This window comes from Rhinoderma darwinii, chromosome 1 (genome assembly GCF_050947455.1).
Source record: "Rhinoderma darwinii isolate aRhiDar2 chromosome 1, aRhiDar2.hap1, whole genome shotgun sequence".
Taxonomy (NCBI): Eukaryota; Metazoa; Chordata; class Amphibia; order Anura; family Rhinodermatidae; genus Rhinoderma; species Rhinoderma darwinii.
In genome coordinates, this window is record NC_134687.1 from 30,457,488 (window position 1) to 30,483,647 (window position 26,160).

General features: G+C 44.2%; 1 protein-coding gene across 3 annotated transcripts in view; it reads left to right on the forward strand.

Annotated features, from left to right (window-relative positions):
- Positions 1 to 26,160, forward strand: part of NSD2 (nuclear receptor binding SET domain protein 2) — an 89,650-nt gene that overhangs the window by 26,287 nt on the left and 37,203 nt on the right. For all 3 annotated transcript variants that reach the window (XR_012882391.1, XM_075857005.1, XM_075857014.1), the window contains exons 2-3: positions 10,015 to 10,601; positions 24,626 to 24,779. Coding sequence is in view for 2 of the 3 variants with exons in the window: in XM_075857005.1 (XP_075713120.1) it covers positions 10,074 to 10,601; positions 24,626 to 24,779 (682 nt within the window). In the remaining variant the exon portion in view is untranslated. The remainder of the gene's footprint in view (positions 1 to 10,014; positions 10,602 to 24,625; positions 24,780 to 26,160) is intronic.

Genomic DNA, 26,160 nt, shown 5'->3' on the forward strand with positions numbered 1-26,160 from the left:
ATCTGACATTTATGACGTATCCTGTGGAAATGTCCTAAATGTCTCTGACGGGAAAACCCCTTTAATGTGTCCGTGTTCAGTCCATGTGTTGACCGTTCTACGCTTAGACCGCCACGGACTTAAACTACGTTGGGCGCTAAGTGGTAAGTGTTGCCCAGCTATTGGCTGTACTGTGGTTTGTGATCATCTTATCCGGTTTTCTTGTCACGTTCGTGCCCATTTAACAGAACAAAGTGGTGAACTCTGCCGGTTTTCTATGGACGTGGAAAGTTGATAAGACTTCCGCTTTGTTCATACATCTACCTAGTAATTGTATTCCCCAGAATGGACGGACGTGTCCTGTGTTCACTGATGTCATTACTTGGCTTTCACGAAGTACTCGACCTGTTGGGGTAACATTGTCTTGATGTGTTTTGGGGATTTCTAATATTTAGAGACTTAGAGTAATAGATGTTTTCAGCGTTTGAGATTTCTATGCTCCGTAGAAGATCATGGACTGGGGATCTACCAGCTTCATTAATCTTATATAACAGATCCTGTGGTATTGAATCATTAAATTAACTTTTACTATATGTTTCAAAATTTGAAGCCAAAGTGCTACTCCCCCTCCCCACACCTGGTGCCCTTGTCCTCTGCTGTGACTATTACCTACTTTAAAGAGGCTCTGTCACCAGATTTTCAAACCCCTATCTCCTATTGCAGCAGATAGGCGCTGCAATGTAGATTACAGTAACGTTTTATTTTTTTCAAAAACGAGCATTTTTGGCCAAGTTATGACCATTTTTATATTCATGCAAATGAGCCTTTCTTATGTCCAACTGGGCGTGTATTGTGTTAGTTACATTTGGGTGTTTTTTACTTGTTTTACTAGCTGGGCGTTGTGAATAGAAGTGTATGATGCTGACGAATCAGCATCATCCACTTCTCTTCGTTACCACCCAGCTTCTGGCAGTTCACAGACACACAGCGTGTCCTCGCTCGTCCGACGCGATGAAGTTCCTGTGGGAGGAAGTGAGTGACGTCACAGCGTGATCTCGCGAGGACACGCTGTGTGTCTGTGCACTGCCAGAAGCTGGGCGTTCTGAAGAGAAGTGGATGATGCTGATTCGTCAGCATCATACACTTCTATTCACAACGCCCAGCTAGTAAAAGAAGTAAAAACGCCCAGATTTACATACACAATACACGCCCACTTGTACATAAGAAAGGCTCATTTGCATAAATATAAAAATGGTCATAACTTGGCCAAAAATGCTCATTTAAAAAAAAAACAAAAAAAAAAACCCGTTACTGTTATCTACATTGCAGCGCCGATCTGCTGCAATAGGAGATAGGGGTTTGAAAATCTGGTGACAGAGCCTCTTTAAAGCAGCGGTCTTCCAGTAATTGGCTTTCTATTGCCAGTCCGTCACATTGGAGGCGATTTTAATAAAGCTGGCCATGCTCAAAAGATAGCTGAGCCCCATTAGCACATTATGATAGGGAACTCCTAATGATGAAATGGTCTTTACTGTACCCTTGTGTGCCCTTGATTTTATAGGTAGATACACAGCGGGTTTTTTTCTGTTAGATTCCATACAAACCCAAAAGAATCAGATGCTGGAGGTATTCTTCCCCACAAACTGTACCCGATGGAGCGCCATATGGCAGCACACTCCATACAGCCTCGTGAACACCGCTCCGTGGGATCCCTTAGGCTTCATTCACACGAGCGTATCAGATTCACGTGTGTGAATCTGGTCTATTCATCAGTGCGCTTTGCGAGGGACATGCCCTATTCACGCACTCGCAAAGCGCATCGTTTTTTTTATTTTCAATTGAATTTAAGCGTAAATCACGCACAGCACACGGATGTGCATCCGTGTGCTGTGCATGATTTTCACCCACCCATTGACTTCAATGGGCGATAGGTGCGTGAAAAACGCACCAATATAGGACATGCAGTGAGTTTTACGCAACGGACACATGCTGCGTGAACGCTCCACTGCGTTTGTGATCGGCCCCATTGAAATCAATGTGTCAGTGTGCTGCGTGTGATTTTGATGTTCTTCACAGTCGTCTGAATGAGCCCTAAGAAGCTTGGGGGGGGGGGGCATTCTGTAATTCTTGCCCAACACTGTTCTGTTGACTGATTTGCATCTTTTTTTTTTTTTTTTTTTTTTAAACTCGTTTTATTGAAAGAATTGTACAATACAAACGTCCATAGTACATGACAGGAAATAAACACATTTATGTATTCATACACATTTAACACAGATGCATAGTAGCTATGATGGTTTTTAACATGTCATAACCCAATAGATCACATAGTTAGCCCTCGGAAACAGCACAATAACATCCGAACGGGCACAATACTTTCCCAGGCCAGTTTGATTTATTCCATACAAAATATAGAGATCTTATAAGTAACCAATCATGCAACACTTGTCCTCCTCAATGTTGCAGCAACTGGTCCCTCAGGTCTGTAAATCTATGCGGAGTATACAGGGTACATGATGAATCACACCAAATCTGCCATATTTTATAAAATTTACCAACACACCCTCTTTTCTTATATAATACTCGCTCATATGGTATAATGGAATTGATCAGCGATTTCCATTTCGTCACCCTAGGAGGTCTCTGATCCATCCACCGAAGTGCGATGGTCTTCCTTGCCATGAACAACACTTCGTGCAATAAAATACGCATGTGAAATGGCCACTGATCTTCAGGCAGCACCCCAAATAGACAAATCTTAGGTGAAAAGGGGATCGGCTGCTTCACCACTTCCTCAACCACTTTCAACACCTCCCCCCAAAAGGAGGCCACCACTGGACAATCCCAGATCATATGCCAGAAATCAGATCTGGGAAAACGGCACCTGTGACATTCAGTGCTAGGATATCTGCCCATTCTATGCAGCCTCACCGGCGTGAGGTAACTCTGATGAACTATAGCTAATTGGATCATTTTGTTATTTGCCGCCGGTGACACAGACACAGGAGATGAAAGTACATCCTCCCATTCCTCCTCTGTCAGATCTGATATCAGGCTCTCCCATTTATCTTTTACCGGTAATTTGACATTGGCCAGTTTAGCATGTATAAGGGCCGTGTAGACCGCAGAAATCAGCCCCCGGGGGCCCTGCGATTTAAAAACTCCAATCAAAGGGAATCGTGAGAACTCGTGATCTAACCTAGGGTATTGACTTGCGAGAGCATGTCGCAGCTGCAGATATCTATAAAAACTTTCCCTAGGAATTTGGAAGTCCTCTTGCATTTGCGCAAAGGATTTAAGGACATTATCCTTATACACATCCCCAATTCTACGTACCTCAAATCCATCCCAAAAAGATGGGGCCTGCCCCTCCATTAGATGTGAAAGAAGGGGGTTATCCCATAATGTCATGTCCTCTTGTACATCCGCATATGCATAAATTTGTTTGGCCGCCGTCCATGCCTGCACGGCCACTTTGTGGATTGGGAGCATTCTTTTATAAGTTCCCGGGGAGCTTTCTATCACTGGCCAAAGGTGCGTTAGATGCAAATATGTAGCGAGGTGCTGTTCCCTCATTGGTAACGGGTCCGACCCAGTCCATAGCTGTAAATATCTCAACTGCCCAGCTAGATAGTACATAAACAAATCCGGTAGTGCCATTCCCCCCTCCTGTTTGGGTCTCTGCAGAGTAGCCAAACTAAGTTTGGATCTATTGGATCCCCATATAAAAGCCGGGAATAATGCATGTAGGGTTTTAAAAAAGGCCTTATATACTGGTATGGCTGCGTGCTCCAGAACATACAGACATTTTGGGAGAATAACCATTTTAATTAAATTTACACGACCCGTCACTGCCAGTGGAAGTGCCCCCCACACCTTGAATTTGAGCTTGATATAGTCTAACAGAGGCAGTATGTTGGTGATTCGATCATACCTATGGTCTCTGTTTATGATAATACCCAGATATTTAAAGGACGACACTACCTGCAGGCCGTGCTCAGCTTCCGTCCACCCCACTTCCTTCAAAGGCATGAAAAATGATTTGTTCCAATTAACATGTAGGCCAGAAAATCTACCGAATTGGTTCAGGATTTCAATAGCTAACCCCAAGTTGTCTTTCGGGTATGACATATACAATATCACATCATCAGCGTACAAACTAATCCTCTCCTCTCGTCCTCCCACTACTATTCCCCTATATTCTGAGTGCGTTCTTACACGTATCGCTAAAGGCTCAATAGCTATTGCAAACAAAAGCGGGGAGAGAGGGCACCCCTGCCTAGTACCTCTACGGAGGTGAAAATAAGGGGACATTATACCATTAATCAAAATTTGTGCCCTCGGATCCTTATACAAGATTTTTACCCATTTAATGAATATCGGGCCAAAACCAAACCTCTAACACTTCAAACAGATATGCCCATTCAACAGAATAGAAGGCCTTGGCCGCATCAAGAGATGCCATTGCCCAATCCTCCTTTAGTGCCTCTCCTATTTGAGTCAAAATTTGAACCTTGCGTATATTATCAGATGTGGATCTCCCCGGCATAAAGCCTGCCTGATCCGAATGAATGAGTTGTAATATCACCTTGTTCAATCTATTTGCCAGTACCTTTGCAAGTATCTTGTAGTCTAGATTCAGTAATGAAATTGGGCGGTAAGAACTACATTCACTAGGGTCTTTGTCAGGTTTTAGTAACACTACAATTGTGGCATCATAGAAACTGTCCGGTAGTTTCCCCTCCCTCCGGGCATAAGAATACATAGAGCATAATGGGGGGATGAGCTGGTCAGAGTAACGAAGATATACCTCCAATGGAACCCCGTCTGGGCCCGATGCCTTACCCTTCGACATATCCCTTAATGCCTGCGTAACCTCATCTTCCGTGATATCGAGTTCTAACATATCCCTGCCTGCCTCATCTAACTGCGGGAATTCCAAGTCCTCCAAGTATGACACACACTCGGACCAATCATACGAAGACTGTGAGGAATATAAGTCCCTATAGAATTGAGTGAATCGAGCCGCTATACTAGGAGTATCAGTCAGCTCACGGCCTTGACTGTCTTTAACCTTTAATATTGCTGAGCTCTGAGAACTGTGGTGTATTAAATGAGCCAGCAATTTACTTGATTGGTTTCCCAATTCAAAATAGGTTTGCCGAGCAAAAAACAATTTCCTATCAGCTTTTTCTTGTAATAATAATAAGTATTTGCGGCCCATCGTCAGCCATGCATGTTTATTCGCTTCAGATGGGTTTCCTATATACTCGCCCTCCAATGTTTCACATTGCTGTGCCAACTGAACCTCTTCCTTTGCCGCTTCCCTTTTTATGTAGGAGATTGTAGATCGCAAGCAGCCTCTAAGGTAGGCCTTCAGGGTATCCCATAAAATATTAAGATTATCACACGAGTTATTAGTATCCTGAAAAACCTCCAGTTGATCTGGTATACGATCTTGCGGCCCTATCAGGGTGAGCCAGAATGGATGAATTTTCCAGCTACCAGTCCTCACAGGCCCTGGGTGAATGAAACGTGCAACCATCGGAGAGTGATCTGACACTCCCCTTACTTCATAAGACACATCCGTTACCATCGGGACCATTAGAGCGTTCCCAAAGATATAATCTATACGAGACAGGGAATTCCTACCGATAGAATGACATGAGTACACCTTTACATTCGGATGTTTGCACCTAAATATATCTAACCAACCCATTTCTTGAAATAGCAAATTCAACTCTGTTTGAGACACCGATGTATCCCCACCGTCCAACACTCCTCTAAATCTATCACATTTGGGATCCATGACCATGTTAAGGTCCCCCATGCCCAGTACCGTAGCTTGTGGGTAAGCGGCAGCAAATGCGGCAGCCTCATGTAAAATTCGTATATTTGCCGGAGGAGGAACATATAGGCCCAACAATACAAATGGTATAGTGTCGATGTAAGCATGTATAAACACATATCTACCTTCCTTATCCACTTTAACTTTAACCGCTTCCCACCTCAGGGATTTGTGGATTAATACTGATACCCCCCGGGAGTAGGACGTATGGAAAGAGTGTGAAGACCATTGGATCCAAGGTCTACGCAATAATCTCGCTTTGTCTGGGATTAAATGCGTCTCTTGCAGACATATTATAGAGGGATTAAATTTACGGATACATGCAAAAATGGCTGCCCTTTTCCTCGGAGTACCCAGCCCCCGTACATTCCAAGACACAATCGATATAGACGCCATTAATGAGGCCGGAAGCTATGTCTGCCTCGGAGGGAAGATGGCTCCCTACTCCTGCATATTATCCATATACTTTCCCTAGTGACCTTTCCCCACCTTCTGTGTACTGTATGACTTTTTAGACATTTGTATTCATAAATGAGTATAATTTCGCCTAAATACGGCATTAAAAACATAAACGACAAAACTAACATATAAACAGTAAATTGTATCGACAATGCGAGATGACACATAGGCCATTGCCGAATCATGCCCTCCTCGTGGCACCAAAGAGTAACGGGGAAGGCCCCGTGCTATTAGGCAGCATTAACGTATCCTTCCCTATCTACACCTTCAAACACCATAATACATCTTAAGCCCTTTCCATAACTTCGTACAGGAGGATAATAAATCCAGCAGCAGTGTAAACAATATATCAGCAATATTTAAACGTAATATGCGTCCTGCGCATATACCCGGATCACTCCTGCAGTCCTTCAACTGGGCCCCCTTCTTACTTCGGCCGGATCACTCCTTCCCACTATAGGCCAAGCTCCATGAACCGAATGGTAACAGATTGAAAGTCCCGACAGTCCATTCAAATGAAATGGGGCGGAGAAGAATGCCCCTTTTTCAGGGCCTCCGGAACCATTCACCCGCCGGATAAGACTTCAAATTGGGTGTACCATAACATTGGAATCCCTCCTTAAACACAGGAGATCAACCAGCAAAAAGAAACCTTTTAGCCTGCATCAGGCACAGAAGAAACTCCAGCATCATCTTAAATTCCAGCACTTTCCATCTTCACCCTCCAAAGGGGTCACACGCGGCGGGGCGATCTCCTCCCTCTCACCCAATCGTCGGCTTCCAGCGGAGAGTTAAAAAAGATAGAACGGTCGTTATCCACTACCCGCAGCCTTGCAGGATACGCCATAGAATATGGGATATTGAGATCCCTCAGCCGCCTTTTCACCGCCATAAACGTAGCTCTGCGCTTTTGCAGATCAGCCGAGAAATCCGGGAATATGGATATAGCAACGCCATTATATTTAATACCTTGCAGTCGGCGGGCTTGACGCAGGATCATGTCCCTGTCGTTACAATTAAGCAACCTGGCCAACATCGGCCTCGGAGGGGCCCCCGGTGGAGGCGGTCTTGCCGGCACTCTGTGCGCCCTTTCTACTGCAAAGGCCTGCGAGTAAGGTGCATCTGGCATTATCTCTTTCAACCACTTGGATATGAATTCGCCCGGATCTTGGCCCTCCGATTTCTCAGGCATTCCTATTATCCGGATATTATTCCGACGCAGCCTATTTTCCAGATCATCATTTTTTTGTTTTAATAACTCCGTCATGGATTCCAGATCTGTAATCGCACGCGGTATGGCCGCCATCCTGTCTTCCACCCCAGACACTCTGTCCTCCACATGTGTCACTCTTTCTCTCAGGGTCTGCATATCCTGCCTTATGAGGCCTATATCAATTTTCACCTCCTCCATCTTACCGGTCAGCGAGGTCTTGCATGCTTCTATGGCTGCCAGGAGTTTGTTCATCACCTCTGTCGGAGTAGGTTCCGGTTCTGTCTCCTCCACCACCGCTGAGGAAGATGTCGACCCACCAGGCGTCTCATTGCCCTTTGAGCGCTGCTGCAGGGAAGCACGGCCGCCATCTTTGATTTCTTCCCGGACATAACTCTGTAGCTTTTCCGCGGCCGTTTGACCTCTCGTGGGGCCCATAACTCCACTCTTACCACCCGACTGCTGCCTGGATCTCCGGGACGTAATGATGAAGGTAAGGAACGATCAGGATAGTCACAGGATCAATATAGCACGGAACCACAGCGGAGCTCTCAAGTCATGCGACTGCTCCCGTTGCGCGCCAAGCCACGCCCCCCGACTGATTTGCATCTTTGACTTCGTTATTCATCCCTACTGCAAAAGTGACCGGTTTTGCATTGTTGTCTTCCAAGGAAACCCTTACCAGTCTCAAAGAAAATTCATAGTTGTAGCAATCCTTGGTTGCAAATGCTAAAGTAGAGAATTGACATCCAGATGATAAGATTTTGAACAGCTGCCCTCTGTCAGTAGCAGCATAATATGAAAATCCTGGGTTCACGCGTCATGGTAAAAATGCGATTTTCAGTGCAAATTGCGGCATAAACCACAACGTGAGATCCCGGTCTAATACAGTTCCTTTATATAATAGACTTTTCGCGGTATCACGCTGTGCTGTCACTTACTCACACATTAACTTTACCGAAGTGTCTTGAGAGTGAATAGACATCACCTCCAGCCAGGACGCGATGTCTATTCACACTCCCAACACTTCGGTAAAGTTTCTGTGGGATCTCGCTGTGTGTGCAGTGAAAGAAGCTGGGCTGAAACGATGAGAAGTGTATGATACTGATTGATCACTGATTGGTCAGCATCATACATTTCACAACGCCCACTTGGTAAAAAGTTAAAAAACGCCCAATCGTCTATTAAGAAAGTAATTAGCATAAATCTAAAATTGCTCATAACTTGCTAAAAAATGATCGTTTTTCAAAATAAAAACCACTGTTATCTACATTACAGCGCCGATCACATTATGTAGGAGAGAGGGCACTTATAATCTGGTGACAGAGCCTCTTTAAAGCTAAATAAACTTTTTAGTGCTCTGGGGGTTGCCCTGAGGGCGACAGGTTTATAATTGACAACCATGCTACTATTAAACAAAAAATTCACATTTTGATATGTGGTATTTGATGTGATTGTGGAGTTCTCTAAGAAATCTGGTCTAGGCATTTTATAGTATGTGGGATGTAAAATAGGATTTCCCAAAATTTCACGCACGACTAATTTAGCCACATTTTAGTATTAAGGCCATTAGACTCTTCAGCTCTACTGAGCCAAACGTAGCACTCGTTCACACAGTTTTTTGCTGGCAGAAAAAAATCTGCCTTAAGGACCTGTTCACAGAGTTTTTTGCAGGCAGAAAACTATGCCTCCAAATTCAGTCTGCCTGCACGCCGTTTGCTGCGTTTTTCGCCCGCGGACAAGAACGCTTTCTCTGCCTCCCATTGATGTCAATGGGAGGTCCGAGACGTAAACGCCCAAAGATAGGGCATGTCACTTCTTTTTCCCACGAGCCGATTTTTACCGCTCGCAGGAAAAAAAGGCCTCCGTCTCCCATTGAAATTAATGGGAGGCGGTTTCAGCCGTTTTTTGGTGCGTTTTCCGCGTCAAAAAAAGTGTAAAAACCTCAGGAATTTTGAGGCAGATTTTGACCTGCCAGTACTTTTTTTTTTTTTTTTTTTTTTCTCTCTCTGGTTTTCGCAGTGTTTTTTACCTGCAAGCATTGAGGATGGGGGACAAAAAATAACCCGCTCGGAAACTAGCGCCACAGGTTTTTTCTGCCTCCAATCTATTTCAATGGAAGGTCATAGGCGGAACCACGGCATACCGCTTTTTTTTCCCACAAGCAGCTAAAAGCCGCCCGGGGAAAAAAAAACCACACCTGTTTTTTGGCACGGTTTCCGCTTCAAGATTGGTGCCAAAAAAACTCCATGTGAACAGAGCCTTAGACTACCAGAGGGTTCAGTAGAATCCCAGGGGTATTGTGGGTTTAATACAGCTGTATTATGGGTATTTAATTTCGGTCGTCCCTAAAACCTCCAGAAAAAGGCTTTGCTATGTAGAGAATGTCGTGGAAATGTACAAGTTATAGGCACATTATTTGTGCAGTCTTGGTCCATAGATTTACTTTTTTCAGTGTTTTTCTTTTGTGTAAAGATTTCCACTTCTAAAATGTCTTTTCCCCCCTTTTTTTGTACAGTAGCGTGAGACTGGACGACTACTTGAAGTTCTGTACAGACGGTGAAACATTTGAGCACAATGAAGCAAGTTCCTCATATCATTCCCAATCCCACTGTGAAGCCCTCAACCCCGGAAGTGAGTCGCGAGTGCTCCGTTTTCTTGGGCAGAGCACAGATTTCCACTACCATACAAGAGGGTGTAATACAGAAGCTGAATGGCCACGATGCATTGCCTTTCCTTCCAACTGACAAACTGAAAGATCTGACGTCTCGGGTATTCAATGGGGAATCGGGAGCTCAAGAAGCAAAGGTGCGTATTGACGCGCAAGAAATTCAAGGTATCGAGACCCCACCCAACACAACCCCAACGAAGAACGGATCCCCAGAAATAAAGCTAAAGATCACCAAAACTTACATGAACGGAAAACCCCTCTTCGAATCTTCTATTTGTGGTGAACAAGGAGAAGAAGCCCCAAAACCAGAGGAAACTGAGACGAAAGTCAAAAGGGGAAGGAAACGGAAAAGTATAAAGTTTGAGCCTAATGAGGATGAGCCAAGCGATGAAACCCCTGAGAAGTCAAGTTCTGCCGAATCCCCTCAAGATAAGGTAATGCTTTTTCTGATTGTGAAATCTGTTATCCATGGCTCAGCTAGACCTAAACTATAGTTGTCTGATGCAGGTTATAACGCTGTGTATGTATTTTCTTGTTAGGCTACTTCCTTAAACTGGCCATATACACGTGAAAGTTTGTTTGATTGACCGCTATATATCCCAACTACACCATAAACATGCACGCTCAACTCGGCTGAGTATACACTTGCCACTGACAGCGGCTTCTCTCTGGTGGAAATAGAGCTTTATGTTTGTTTAAATCCAACATGCCGATCCTTCTTTTCCCAATACACCTTAGGCCGAATTCAGATGACCGTGGTATACGTCGGTGTGACGGCCGTCACACGGACGCATGTATTTCAATGGGGCCATTCTTTCAACGGGCCGTTCAAGCGGTCCGTTTAAAAAATAGAACATGTTCTATTTTGTTCTGTTTTCACAGATCCTTGGATAGACTCAAGTCTATGGGGATCCGTGAAAACGGGACCCACACAGGGGCAACCCGGACTTGAAAAATGGCTGTTTTTCGCGTCCGAGTTTCCCCACGTTCGTCTGAATTCGGCCTTAGATGATAGACTGTGCGGATATTGGTGGCGTCGGACGATTTTTAGTCAGTGTATGGCTAGCTTAACCGTAAGTTACGCAAAATAGGACAAAAAAAAGTGAGCCATGCCCCATCGGATGTCATTCAGGCTTAATGGCTCCATGCATAGGCCTGTATGGCAGCACACGGTCGTACATGAGAGCCGCACGAGCTCCTTGTGCATGGGGCCTGAGGGGATGTGGCATCTACCGGTGGGAGTGTGGCCGCCTGCAGCTTGTAGAACAAGTGTCTGGGATTGCTAGTGTAAGAAGTGAGTGCCGGGCTTTGGTACGCTTCTCTTCATTCTTTAATGCTCTCCTTATTTTTTTGTCAAAATCAGAACCTCGTGGAGAAAGTTCTAAAAACACTTCTGTTTCCCGCAGTGTTCTTCCATCAAAGTGCATAATCGCTGAAACCTCCTTGAGCTTGAACCTCTGAGCCCCTGGAGAACTGTTTACGGTTTAGCCGATATTTTTGTGGCCAGATGTTCCATTGTAGCAGAGGAGATTGATGAAAACCTGTGCAAATGGGATTTTAATAAAAACGCTCTAAGTATTCTGTATATGTGGTGTTTTCTACCCATATTTTTTTTCATATTGACATCCGTGGGTAAAATAGCATGTGCAACTTTACATTTGTTTTTACTTTGGCACCATTATACTGTACCGTAGTCCTTTTTTAACTTCTTATGGGGCCGTTCGGTTTCCATTGGGTGTTTTTGATGGCAAGAATAGTGCTGCAGACTGTGCTTTTATTGCCATATAACAAAAATACTTAGAAGTCCGACAGATTGGCAATAATGCGCCAAGTGTGAACAGCGCCTTACAGCAGAGCGGACTCCCTGCTGCTTATTGATCTCCTTATGGAAGCGCTATAGGGAAAATGAGCATTGACATTGCAAATCCTGGGGTTTCTTTTTCCTCCAATATCTTATGTTGTGGTTTTTCTAAATTTAGCAGTGTGTATTAGAGCTCATGCACACTAGTGTCCAAAACGGTTATTTAAAGGAGTTTTACTGGATTAGAAGAACATGGCTGCTTCCATGCAGAAACAGCGCCACCCCTGTCCATGGGTTGTGTATAGTATTGCAGCTCCGCTCCATTGAAGTAAATGGGGCTGAGCTGCAATACCACATACAACCGGTAGATAGGTGTGGCGCTGTTTTTAGAAGAAAGCAGCCATGTTCTTCTAATTCAGTACAACTGCTTAAAACATCAGCCGTGCAATATATATTTGACTTTATTTACAGTTCAGTGCCGTTTTATTTTATTTTTTTCAGGGTCATAAGCCACACCCCCTTGTCGTGACTGCAGTGTCTTCCCTATGGCCGCGGCTCCCGTCTGTAATATGGCAGAGGCTGGAGGAGCATGCGACTAGACACGTCACTCTGCATCCTCCCTTGTAGCACCGTGCTTCCTGGAAACTAGCGCAGATGCACTGTGTTACAATGGAGGGTGCAGAGTGACGTGTCTAGTCTTAAAGTTGCCATTCCCTTTAAAGAGGCTCTGTCACCAGATTTTGCAACCCCGATCTGCTATTGCAGCAGATCGGCGCTGCAATGTAGATTACAGTAACGTTTTTTTTTAAAAAAAACGTGCATTTTTGGCCAAGTTATGACCATTTTTATATTTATGTAAATGAGGCTTTCTAAAGTACAACTGGGTGTGTTTACAGTTAAAGTCCAACTGGGCGTGTATTATGTGCGTACATCGGGGCGTTTTTACTTCTTTTACTAGCTGGGCGTTCTGACGAGAAGTATCATCCACTTCTCTTCACAACGCCCAGCTTCTGGCAGTGCAGACACTGCGTGTTCTCGAGAGATCACGCTGTGACGTCACTCACAGGTCCTGCATCGTGTCGGACGAGCGAGGACACTTCGGCACCAGAGGCTACAGTTGATTCTGCAGCAGCATCGGCGTTTGCAGGTAAGTCGATGTAGCTACTTACCTGCAAACGCCGATGCTGCTGCAGAATCAAATGTAGCCTCTGGTGCCGATGTGGCCGACACGATGCAGGACCTGGGGCAGGAAGTGAGTGACGTCACAGCGTGATCTCTCGAGAACACGGCTGTGTCTGCACTGCCAGAAGCTGGGCGTTCTGAAGAGAAGTGGATGATACTTCTCTTCTCAACGCCCAGCTAGTAAAAGAAGTAAACACGCCCCGATGTACGCACATAATACACGCCCAGTTGTACTTTTACTGTAAACACGCCCAGTTGTACTTTAGAAAGCCTAATTTGCATAAATATAAAAATGGTCATAACTTGGCCAAAAATGCTAGTTTTAAAAAATAAATAAAAAAACGTTACTGTAATCTACATTGCAGCGCCGATCTGCTGCAATAGGAGAGAGGGGCTGCAAAATCTGGTGACAGAGCCTCTTTAAGTAATGGTTGTAATGCCACATAAATGGTTTCCAGCATCTGGCTAATGCAAACCTGATAGTTTTAAAGTGATTTTCACGAAATTATAAACCATCACCTATCCACAGGATAGGTGATCATTTTATGATCGCTGGCTGTCCCACCGATCGTTACGAAGGTCCCGATTCCCCCCAGATCCTCCGCACTGCTTGACCGCAGTGAGAAGGACATTGAATGGAGCGCCTGTTGAGCATGTGCGCTTCCACTCCATTCGTGGTCTATGGAAGTGACGGAAACCGCAGCATACAGACGGTGAATGGAGTGGCAGCGCTTATGCTCAACTTCTGCTACGTTTTAAGCAGTGAGGAGGATCTGGGGTTTGGGACCTCCCGTTTTAATGATTGGTAAGAGTCCCAGCGGTGGAAACCCCCACCAATAATAAAATTATCACCTACCCTGTGGATAGGTGGTGATGAGTTATGATTTTCGGAATACCCCTTTAACAAAAAAGCTTCATGAATACGCTTGTGAGAATTATTTTGCTGCAGGTTGTGTCAGAAACCATATTATCCGTCATTTATATGCAGTCAGAACTGGTTAAACTTCATGTAAATGCTCCCAAATCTCCCAGGCAGCGATTTCTAACCTTCGTAAACGCTTTCCATATGTTTTATTGTGGGTAATGACTAACCAGCTTTACCTTGTACAGCTAATATATGTGTGATGCTCATGAATATTTATTAGGGGGTTCCACTTCTGTCCAGTACTTTTGGAATAATTCATGAATTTCCTGTACCTACTCGACAAAGAAAGTGATTGGTCAAAACCCTCAAAGTCTTGCACTTCGACTGACACAGCAAACCTCTTGGACTACTTTGCATCTCAAAAAGCTCTTAGAAAAGTCTCGCTGGAAGACTGGGTTTACACTAGTGTCATGACTGCGATGTCGTGTTCAAATGGATATTGGCTGATAAAGATCCAGACTTGGACCCTGTCTAAAGATTAGACTCTACACCGAGACTTGTAGCGAGTACACACAGACTCATGCATTTTACACCGGCCGATGAGCGGCCAGTGCAGCGAGCGCCGATCAACGAGACATCGGAGCCATGTATGGGGACGAGCGGTCGTTACTCCGATCGCTCCTCCCCATACATTATTATCATGTGGGCAGCGCGTCTCTGTTTACACGTGGAGATTCGCTGCCGACAAGATATTTCACTTGTTTGAAACGATACGACCAGCAGATGACGTAGCGTTTGCTCGTTCATCTGCTGGTCGTTCCCCTGTATACACAGGGCAATTATCGCCAAGGAGCGTTCTGTGGACGCTCGTCTGCCCGATTTAATCTTCCATTGTAAAACCCCCTTACATGACATCTCTGAGTGCACTGGAAAGGGGCAGTACTTGCATGTCTTCTTTTTTTTAAAAAAAATAAAATTAAGTGGATATAGGAACCTAAAAGACGTGACAGGGTTAAAACAGAGTCCGCAGATACCTTGGTACGAGGGCGGCCCTGAGAAAGGAGTCAGGGAATCTATGGGAAGTTGCACCTTTCATTCAAAATAGCCAATAACGCTCTGACTGTAGAATACGACATCCCCCTACTCCATTGCATCAGAGAGGAAATATTTAATGTAAATAAAACCAATAGTTTCTTCATTCTGTAGTATAAGGGCACATTCAGACGTGCAACAGATTTCGCTGCAAAATCTGCATGTGTTAAATCCGCTGTGAGAATTCTCAGCTTTTCCGCAACATGCTCAGACTTCTGTTCTGATTTATATTTTTATTTTTTTCTGCTACGTGTGAATGGGGTTTTTGAATCTGCACTACAATTCTGCAACGTCTGAACATGCCCTTTTATAGGTCTCCGTTTTGTATCCAGTAGAAATATAATTGGCTGCGCTATTCCCCCACCGATCAAAACGTCTGATATGTTACTATGACATGCTAATAATTTTCTGAAATAAGTGACTCTTTAGGCTATGTTCACACGGAGTATTTTGCCGAGTTTTTGGACGCGGAAACCGCGTTGCAAAAACGGCCCTAAAATGCCTCCCATTGATTTCAATGGGAGGCGTCGGCGTCTTTTTCCCGCGAGCAGTAAAACTGCCTCGCGGGAAAAAGAAGCGACATGCCCTATCTTCGGGCGTTTATGCCTCTGACCTCCCATTGACTTCAATGGGAGGCAGAGAAAGCGTATTTCGCTGTGTTTTATGCCCGCGGAGCTCAATGGCCGTGGGCGAAAATCGCCGCGAAAATCGGCGTGCAGGGAGAGGAAAATCTGCCTCAAACTTCCAAACGGAATTTTGAGGCAGATATTCCTCCTGCAAAATACTCCGCGTGAACATAGCCTAAAAGAGTCTCTGTCACCACATTATAAGTGGCCTATCTTGTACATGATGTGATTGGCGCTGTAATGTAGATTACAGCAGTATTTTTTTATTTAGAAAAACGATAATTTTTGATGGAGTTAAGACTTATATTAGCTTTAGGGTATGTGCACACACACTAATTACGTCCGTAATTGACTGACGTATTTCGGCCGCAAGTCCCGGACCGAACACAGTGCAGGGAGCCGGGCTCCTAGCATCATAGTTATGTATGATGCTAGGAGTCCCTGCCTCTCCGTGGAACTACTGTCCCGTACTGAAAACATGATTACAGTACGGGACAGTTGTCCTGCAGAGAGGCAGGGACTCCTAGCATCGTACATAACTATGATGCTTGGAGCCCGGCTCCCTGCACTGAGTTCGGTCCGGGACTTGCGGCCGAAATACGTCCGTCAATTACGGACGTAATTAGTGTGTGTGCACATACCCTTATGCTAATGAGTTTCTTAAAGGGAATGTGTCGCTAGAATTTTTTTTTTTTTTAGTTAAACAGTATATACATAATTAGACATTGTTATAATTTTTTCACAAGTCAGGAAATATTATAAATTAGATTCCAATTTATAACATTTCCCTGTGCTGGTCACTAGAGGGAGCAATTCCCAAAATTGCAGCATTGGCATGTGGTAAAGCAACCTCATTGCTTTATGCGGCAAAATTTGAGAAAACACACTCGCTCTAGCGTCCTCAAACAATCCCCCCTCCCTTATCCTGGCTAGTGGCGTGAGAAAGGAGGGGATTGAACGTTCAAACCTCCTACACTGTGTGTCGCCATTTTTTGAGCTAACACACAGTGTAGTAGGTTTACATACAGTAGTAATCACACACTAAAACACGTACATACACAGACATAACTTACCTGCTCCTGCCGCCGCCGCTCCCTCCGGTCCGTCTGCTCCCTCCGCTCCTAGTGCTTGCTTCAGAACACATGTCCGGAAGCCGCGACCGGAAGTAGTCATCTTACTGTCCGGCCGCGGCTTCCGGTCCACAAGAAAATGGCGCCGGATGTCGCTCGGCAGAAGACCTTCCATTTGGACTGTGTGGGAGCGGCGCATGCGTCGTTCCCACACAGACGGCGTACACCATAGTGAATGGAACGGCTCCCGTTCGCATTCTCTATGGGGATGTATGTGCCGTATTCCATCTCTGTATGTGTCGTTAATCGACACATACAGAGATGAAAAAAAAAAATGGCAGCCCCCATAGTGAAGAAAAAGATTTAAAAAAAAAAGTAGTAAAACACAAACACACAAATAAATTATTTTTTTTAATAGAACACTAAAAAGAAATTGATTATAAAAAAAAAAATTTTCGCTACACCCTTCCTTTAATGGACAACTGGGTGTGTTTTCCTATATGGCCAAGTGGGCGTTGTACAGAGGAGTGTATGACGCTGACCAATCAGTGACCAATCAGCGTCATACACTTCTCTCCATTCATTTACACTGCAGATGGCGATATAGCTATATCTCTATGTGCAGCCACATAAACGCACTATAACGTTACTGCAGTGTCCTGACAATGAATATACATTACCTCCATCCAGGACGGGATGTGTATTCAAAATCCTGACACTTCGCTAACACAACCCCGACACTACAGCACAGGAAGCGTAATCTCGTGAGATTATGATGTAACCTGTCATTTCAAACGAGATTACGCTTGCCTTGCTGTAAATATCACAGAGACGCTACAGAAGTATCAGGATTCTGAATATACATCACGTCCTGGCTGGAGGTAATGTATTTTCATTGTCAGGACACTGCAGTAATGTTATAGTGTCTGTATGTGGCTGCACATAGTGATATAGATATATCACTATGTGCAGTGTAAATGAATGGAGAGCAGTGTATGAAGCTGATTGGTCACTGATTGGTCAGCGTCATACACTCCTCTGTACAACGCCCACTTGGCCAAAAAGTTAAAACACGCCCAGTTGTCCATTGAGAAAACCATTAGCATAAAGCTAATATAGGTCATAACTTTACAGCGCCGATCACATCATGTACAAGATAGGGCATAATGTGGTGACAGAGCCTCTTTAAGCACAATGGATATGTAATAATTAAATGATTCATCTCAGGTATTAATGTTCTGATTTGGGGTTGCAGATCTAGATCTAAATTTTTGCTTCTCTTCTTCTGCCTCGTGACCTGATGAGAACACGATTTCTATTGATCAATAACTTGTTACCTTTTTCTGCCTTATTTTCTGTCTTGGTATAATGACCGGATGGTTGAGCTCGTCATCCGTAGCGCTCTTGCCCGTTCACATGCAAAGTTCAACTTGGCTGCCGCTTATGTATTAGAAACAAATGATCTGACTGGTAAATCCAGCCCGGGGACCATCATACATGGCCTTCTAGACATAAGAATATCAGCAGATCGATCTATAATGTCTATGGCCAGCGTTACTTTCCCCACTGATCTCTCACGTGAAACTAGAGTTTTTTTTATATGTAAATTGCCTTCCAATTCCCAAACTTGTGAGGATATGTGCGTTAAATAATGTATTTAATATAACCGAAATTAGAGGCGTTTAGCAAGTGACACATCATCGAACGGCTTAATGGCAGGGTTGTTGTAATGGGATAATCCCTTTTAAGGGTCAGTTCACACAGTTTCTTGGCGCTAATTTTGACGCTGAAGCTGCGTTGGATTAGGCACCAAAAAACATCTAAAATCGTCCCCCATTGATTTCAAAGGGAGGTCGAGGCATTTGTTTTTTTTTCCGGGGTAATAAAAAGCAGTTTCTTGCTGCGGTTTCCGCCTCTGACCTCCAATTGAAACCAATAGGAGGAGGAAAAACCCATTGCTCTTGTTTCGGAGCATTTTTCGCTGCGTCTTTTGTCCACGGTCCTTGCATTCGGTTCAATGGACGCGGGGAAAAAACACATCTGCCTCAAAATTCCTGAAGGAATGTTGCGAAGTCGTATGTAATTTGAGACAAGATATGGGACAAAAAATTCAAATGCTTGAAGTCCCTTTAAAGAACATAGATCTAGAATATAAAAGCCAGCGCCGCCATCCGTAGTTATAATGTACAGCGACAGAAATAGGGGAGAAACACATGTGAAGAAATCCATTCTAAGCCGTAATAACCTTAAGGTAGGGGTAGGCGATTTAGTCAAAAAAATAACGTCTAGTTTTTGGGGTTTTTCAAGAACCTCCTATTTTCTTATTTTTTTTTCTGTTTTATTTAACAGTAATACCAAGAGATCTAATACATTTATTTTCTTTATATAAATATATAATAACATGTATTACTATAATAATTGTACGGAACTTCACAACTTTTAACCTCTGCAAATACTTTTTTTTTAATCAGAAATACAATTTGATAAATGTCTATCTTATTGATTATAACGACATTGCAGGCGAGAGCAGTGTAAACCGCAGCAGTTCCTGACAGATGGCGCTCAGCGGGCACTCGGGGGCGAGATTACATTACAGTGTATGACGTCTGAGCAGGACCCTGTGCAGTACCGGCTCCGCCATGGGGTTTTAATAAATGACATTAAAGAGGCTCTGTCACCACATTATAAGTGCCCTGTCTTGTACATAATGTGATCGGTGCTGTAATGTAGATTACAGCAGTGTTTTTTATTTAGAAAAACGAGCGATTTCTAGATTTATGCGAATGACTTTCTTAATAGACAACTGGGTGTGTTTTTACTTTTTGACCAAGTGGGCGTTGTACAGAGGGGTGTATGACGCTGACCAATCAGTGTCATACACTTCTCTCCATTCATGTAATCAGCACATAGTGATCCTGCATTGTTCACTATGTGCAGTCACTTACTCCCACATTAACGTTACTGAAGTGTCCTGACAGTGAATAGACATTAGCCCCAATTTATCCCCTGAGGACGCTGCTTCTGCAGCGAAACATGTCGGGGGGACTATCGTAATTTTAATGATCATTGTCTGGCTAGCAACTACACTCTAATTCTAGTGTGACACAGTGGACGATACAGCAGTCTGCAGCTGCTGATCCTGACAGCCACATTGTGTCTACGAGACATACACCTATGTTACAATCACGTATACCTCATTTAAATGGTGTGCTAGCCGACTTTGTGCAACTTTTAACCCCTTATATGTTATATGTTCCTATTTTGGCTTTTTTAACTTGATTTATTAACGGTTATATCTTATTTTCAATTCAATCATTCTATTGGTAGTTGGGAATAGGGTTTATTGCGCTTTGGCACATTTGTTTTTGCTTGACAGTGAATAGACATCACCTCCAGCCAGGACGTGATGTCTATTCACAATCCCGACACTTCGGTAACGTTTGTGGGACTTACAGCAGAGCAAGCGTAATCTCGCTGTATAATGTCGTTCACAGCGAGATCTTGGGAGATTACCCTTGCTGTGCTGGAAGTCCCACAGAAACGTTACTGAAGTGTCGGGATTGTGACTACACATCACGTCCTGGCTGGAAGGAATGTATATTCACTGTCAGGACACTTCAGTAACGTTAATGTGGGAGTAAGTGACTGCACATAGTGAACAACGCAGGATCACTATGTGCTGATTACATGAATGGAGAGAAGTGTATGACGCTGATTGGTCACTGATTGGTCAGCGTCATACACTCCTCTGTACAACGCCCACTTGGTCAAAAAGTAAAAACACGCCCAGTTGTCTATTAAGAAAGTCATTCGCATAAATCTAGAATCGCTCATAACTCCGTCAAAATTGATTGCTTTTCTAAATAAAAACACTGCTGTCACCTACATTACAGCGCCAATCACATCATGTACAAGATAGGCCACTTATAATGTGACAGACGCTTTAAGGCTGGATTCACACGACCGTGGTTGGACTGTGAAAAATGTGAATGGGACTCCTGGCATCATAGTCATTTAGGCTACAGTCGCACGACAGTGAAAAAACTCATCAACTGTCAGTTTTCCAAGTCCATTTTGCATCAGTGTCTCCAAATTCTCATCCATTTCCAGTACGTTTGTTTTTTTTGTACCAATCACCTGAAAACAGCACAGTGCCCATGTAGATAGTGCTGCAATGTCCCTGTAGAAGGTGCCCACATATGACAGTGCCCACATCATGTCACCCCCACAATATAGTGCCACAGTGCCCATGTAGATGGTGGCACACCCCCTTGCAGATAGCATCCCCACCCCACATGTATATCGCAGCACCCCCCTCCCTTGTAGATCGCACCCACACATGTAAATCGCACACCCCCCTTCTTTATTGCAGATATTGCTACTGTAGCTGCCACTAGGAGCTGAATCCCCCCGGCCAGAGGTTGCCGAGGATTCAGCTCCTAGTGGGAGCTACAGTGGTGCAATCTGCAAGGGGGGGGGGGGGTGCGATCTACAGCGGGGTGGTATCGCTATATACTAGGTGTCCCTGCTTCCCCACGGAACTGCTGTTCCCTCCTGTATCATCTTGTTCAGTACAGAACAGCAGTTCCGTGGGGAAGCAGGGACAGAACAGGGTGGACCAGGCAGTGAAGAGGCGGCGGGGCGGAGCTTCCTCCTTCGGCGCGACTGCGCCACTAAAGAATCTATTCAACGATTCTGTTAAAAAAGCAAAAAACGGAAGAATCGTGAGAGCCCTTAAGGGCGAATTAATTTGATCTCCAGCCCTACCTGAAGGTGTATGTGTGTTTGGTGCTATGATCCTATGTATACCTGTAGTGAATTGGGCGAAGTATGTATCTTTGGTTTTTGTCAAGATATCCCCTATTTTTAACTCCTTGCTGACCGCCCCCTGTCTTGTGACGGCAGGCGGTGCAGGTCCGGAAGCTTCAGTGACGTCTTTTGGCGTCGCTGTAGAAAAGTTTTTTCTGAGCGCGCATTCTCTAAGCAGGAGCCATTACTAACCACTCCTGTACTTATAGCAGCCCCCTGAATACAGCTGGGATCTGAGAAAACTCCGACCCCCAGCTGTTTAACCCTTTGATTGCCGCGAGCAGTGACACTGGCATGACCAAACGGGACTCCCCTCTTCGATCGCATCGCCAGAAACCCTGTGATGCGATCAGAGACTGAGGAAATCCTCTGCAGTCAGTCCTGGGCACCTATGAAGGACCCCATGGCTGTCTTTTCAGTATGCCTGCTGTTAGGGAACACTATGTGATGTCATAGTGACACTGTGTAATGTATTAGGGTCAGTTTACATGGAGTTTTTTATTCAGAAAACGCTACAAAAAAAAAGTCCGAAAATGCCTCCCATTGATTTCAATAAGAGGCAGAGGCTTTTTTTCCTGCGAGCGGAGAAAACGGCTCGCGGGAAAAAGAAGCGGCATGACCTCTTTGGGCGTTTACCTCTCTGACCTCCCATTGACATCAATGGTAGGCAGAGAAAGCGTGTTTTGCAGCGTTTTTTTTGGCCGCGCACGAAAAATGTCGGGAAATTCTGCGTGCAAAAAAAACTGTGTGAACCCGGCCTTCGTATACAGGAGTATGCTAATACGTTATTAGTAAAAAAAAATATTTGTAAATAAAGTTATCCCTTCATGGAATCAAAACAAGTGTAACAAAAAAAATAAAAAATCTAAAAGGCCAATATTTAGAATAAAATGTTTTATTGCCCATAAACTACATAAAAAACAAAACTGTACACACACTCGGTATCTCCACAGCCGTAATAACATGAAGTCATTTCAAAGGTTTCTTAATGTGAAATGTGGACGGGATAAAAAAAAAGGATGCTGATAAGTTTTTTTTTGTAATTTCCCCCACATAAAACAAGGCCTCATACAGCCACTTAAAAGATTAAAAAACAAAAAAAGAAGGTTATAACAACTGCTGAAAGGCAGAGCGGAAAAAAAAATAAGCTGGTCATTAAAGAGGCTCTGTCACCAGATTTTGCAACCCCTATCTGCTATTGCAGCAGATAGGCGCTGCAATGTAGATTACAGTAACGTTTTTATTTTTAAAAAAACGAGCATTTTTGGCCAAGTTATGACCATTTTTGTAGTTATGCAAATGAGGCTTGCAAAAGTCCAAGTGGGCGTGTTTAAAGTAAAAGTACAACTGGGCGTGTTTAAAAGTAAAAGTCCAAGTGGGCGTGTTTAAAAGTAAAAGTCCAAGTGGGCGTGTATTATGTGCGTACATCGGGGTGTGTTTACTTCTTTTACTAGCTGGGGGTTCTGACGAGAAGTATCATCCACTTCTCTTCACAACACCCAGCTTCTGGCAGTGCAGACACAGCGTGTTCTCCAGAGATCACGCTGTGACGTCACTCACTTCCTGCCCCAGGTCCTGCATCGTGTCGGCCACATCGGCACCAGAGGCTACAGTTGATTCTGCAGCAGCATCAGCGTTTGCAGGTAAGTAGCTACATCGACTTACCTGCAAACGCCGATGCTGCTGCAGAATCAACTGTAGCCTCTGGTGCCGACACGATGCTGGACCTGGGGCAGGAAGTGAGTGACGTCACAGCGTGATCTCTCGAGAACACGCTGTGTCTGCACTGCCAGAAGCTGGGCGTTCTGAAGAGAAGTGGATGATACTTCTATACACAACGCCCAGCTAGTAAAAGTAGTAAAAACGCCCCGATGTACGCACATAATACACGCCCAGTTGGACTTTTACTTTAAACACGCCCACTTGGACTTTTGCAAGCCTCATTTGCATAAATACAAAAATGGTCATAACTTGGCCAAAAATGCTCGTTTTTAAAAAATAAAAACGTTACTGTAATCTACATTGCAGCGCCGATCTGCTGCAATAGCAGATAGGGGCTGCAAAATCTGGTGACAGAGCCTCTTTAAGGCATTCTTAGGCCCGGTCATTAAGGGGTTAAGACGACCCTTCGTATGGAATTATGGTATTAATCATGTTACGCCGTTGGGATATGGTTGGAGGCCTCCTGTTCATCCATCTCATTGCAATGGTTTTGCTTGCAAGGGGCAGTGTCTCTTTTAGTAAGTACGGACCTGTTACCGCCGTTGTTCTTCATGTAAATGTTCTCTGACACGGCCCGATATGGGCAGGGAAAACGAGTGTCAATCAACGCGAGCAATGATCAGTAATGTACGGGGGCGAGTTACTCCTGTCGCTTGTCCCCATAATGTGCTGCCATCAATGATATTTAATGCGGCATAAACGATATGATCAGCCAATGAACGAGTGTTTGCTGTTGCAATCGGCTGATCGTTGTCCTGTTTACACAGGGGAATTTTCGGGAACGAGCGTTTGTGAACTGCCAGATCATTGGCCCCATGTAAAAGGGCCCTTAGAGACGCAATAAACAAATACTAGGGTTTAGTTGATATCGGGACTTCTGGCCGCTTCCTGTGAGGAGACTTACCACAGACCCATAAGCTGCGATATAAATTCAGTATCCGGTGTCCCGACTTCTATGTCGCTGTGAAGTTTGTCTCCTGCCTGTCTTAGAATAGCCCAACAGGTGTAGGATAACATTGATGTTTAATATATACTTGTGTAGGGTTTTTAATGCTCATGTTGATGATTCGCTCAGCCGTATGACCAGTCCGTGTCAATTTTGTGTATTTTATACTGACACCTGGTTAGGGGAAAGCAGGTAGATTCCCCCGCTTTCTTCTGTCTGGGTCCTATCCTGGTATAGGCATAAAATATATGGCGTGTGAATGTAGCTTTGCTGACAATATTAACGTTCTGTTTTCTGCCGTTTACCTTCAAATCTTTCTAATTTTTTTTGTTCTTCTCTCCAAAGTCTGCTTCAGATTTAGATACATCCCACCTCCAAGAACATGAAGAAACGAAATTCTCTGTTGGAAATCTAGTATGGTCCAAAGTGTCTGGCTATCCGTGGTGGCCATGTATGGTGACGTCCGACCCTGTCCTGCATAGCCACACCAAGATTAAAGGTACGTTGTGCTCTTATATGGGGCATTAAAAACATAAACTTTTTCTACCATGGATGATTATAGCATATCCGTTAGATCCCCCATTGATTGATCTCATGAAATTGGGGGCCTTGTCCTCAATTTCCACACCTGAACTGTCTCTTTAAACTATAGTGAATGAGGAGTCTGGAACTCTCGGCCTTCTGGATCTCGCATTCACTGTAATGGAGAGTGACCTCACCCATGCGGCCACTTCTCTACTGGGAATGATGGATGGTCCAGGCATCTTTCCTGACATTGGTGGGGGGTCCCAGTGGTCAGACCCCCACCAATCATGGTCTGTTTGGCACCTCTCCCTATTCACGGATTGTTTATCGGTAGTATGTGAAATTACCATTGAAACAATAAATGAGGGTTTATGCTATGAATACCTTAATCGCTATACTAGAGGGAACATTTTCACCTACTAAACGGGACCAGTAAAGAAAGCACTTAATGATTCGGTGGCGTCACATGTTTTATCACATGATCCCTCTGAGCCAGTCAGAAGTTTTGAAAAGGATCATGATATACAGTCTTCACGCCAGGAGGTCCTTTCTTTTCAGCCCTTTTGTTTTGTCACCTTTAGAGGCTGTGTAGTGCGGGTAAGGCCATGTTTACACAGGGCAGATACGCTGCGTAAAACAGTGGTTGGAAGAAAAAAAAAAAGTTTATACTTACTCCGTTGTCATAGCGACACTTTTTTTGTGTACTTTTCCAGACTGGCCTCCGGGGATGATGCTGTGACCGCTGCAGCCTGTGATTGGCTGCAGTGGTCACGTGGTATGAAACGTCAACCCAGGAGGCCGGCCTAAACGGAGAACAGAAGAACCTGTTAATAAGACAGCGGAGCAAGGATTAACCTTTTTTATTAATTTTAAACGAAAAAAGAGGTTGCTTTTGTTTTTAAGTTGCTGTTTTTGCAGCAGAATCGCAGCTTTTCTGCTGTAAAACGCAAATGTTTGCTATTTGTCGTGGTTTTTACCTCCCCATTGAAGTCAATGAGGAAAACCCACAACAGAAAAACAGCGATTTAAAGAACTGCACCACAGGTAAATTTTCTGAACGTTTTCTCTGCAGATTTTTTTTTCCGCAGCGTGTGGATGAGATTTGTTCAAATCTCATTCATTCTGCTGCTACTGTAATACGCTGCGGATTTTCTGCAAAGATATCCGTTGCAGAAAATCTGCAGTGCTTACGCTACGTGTGAACATACCCTAATTGTACTCACTGGTAAAATTACAGTAGGATATCCTACTAATGTCCTTTTATTTAATAGGTCTGTCATAGTGACAGGTTCTCTTTAAAAGGTGATTAATAAATTGAAGGAAAAAAACAAACAAACATCAGGACTTGCCCATGG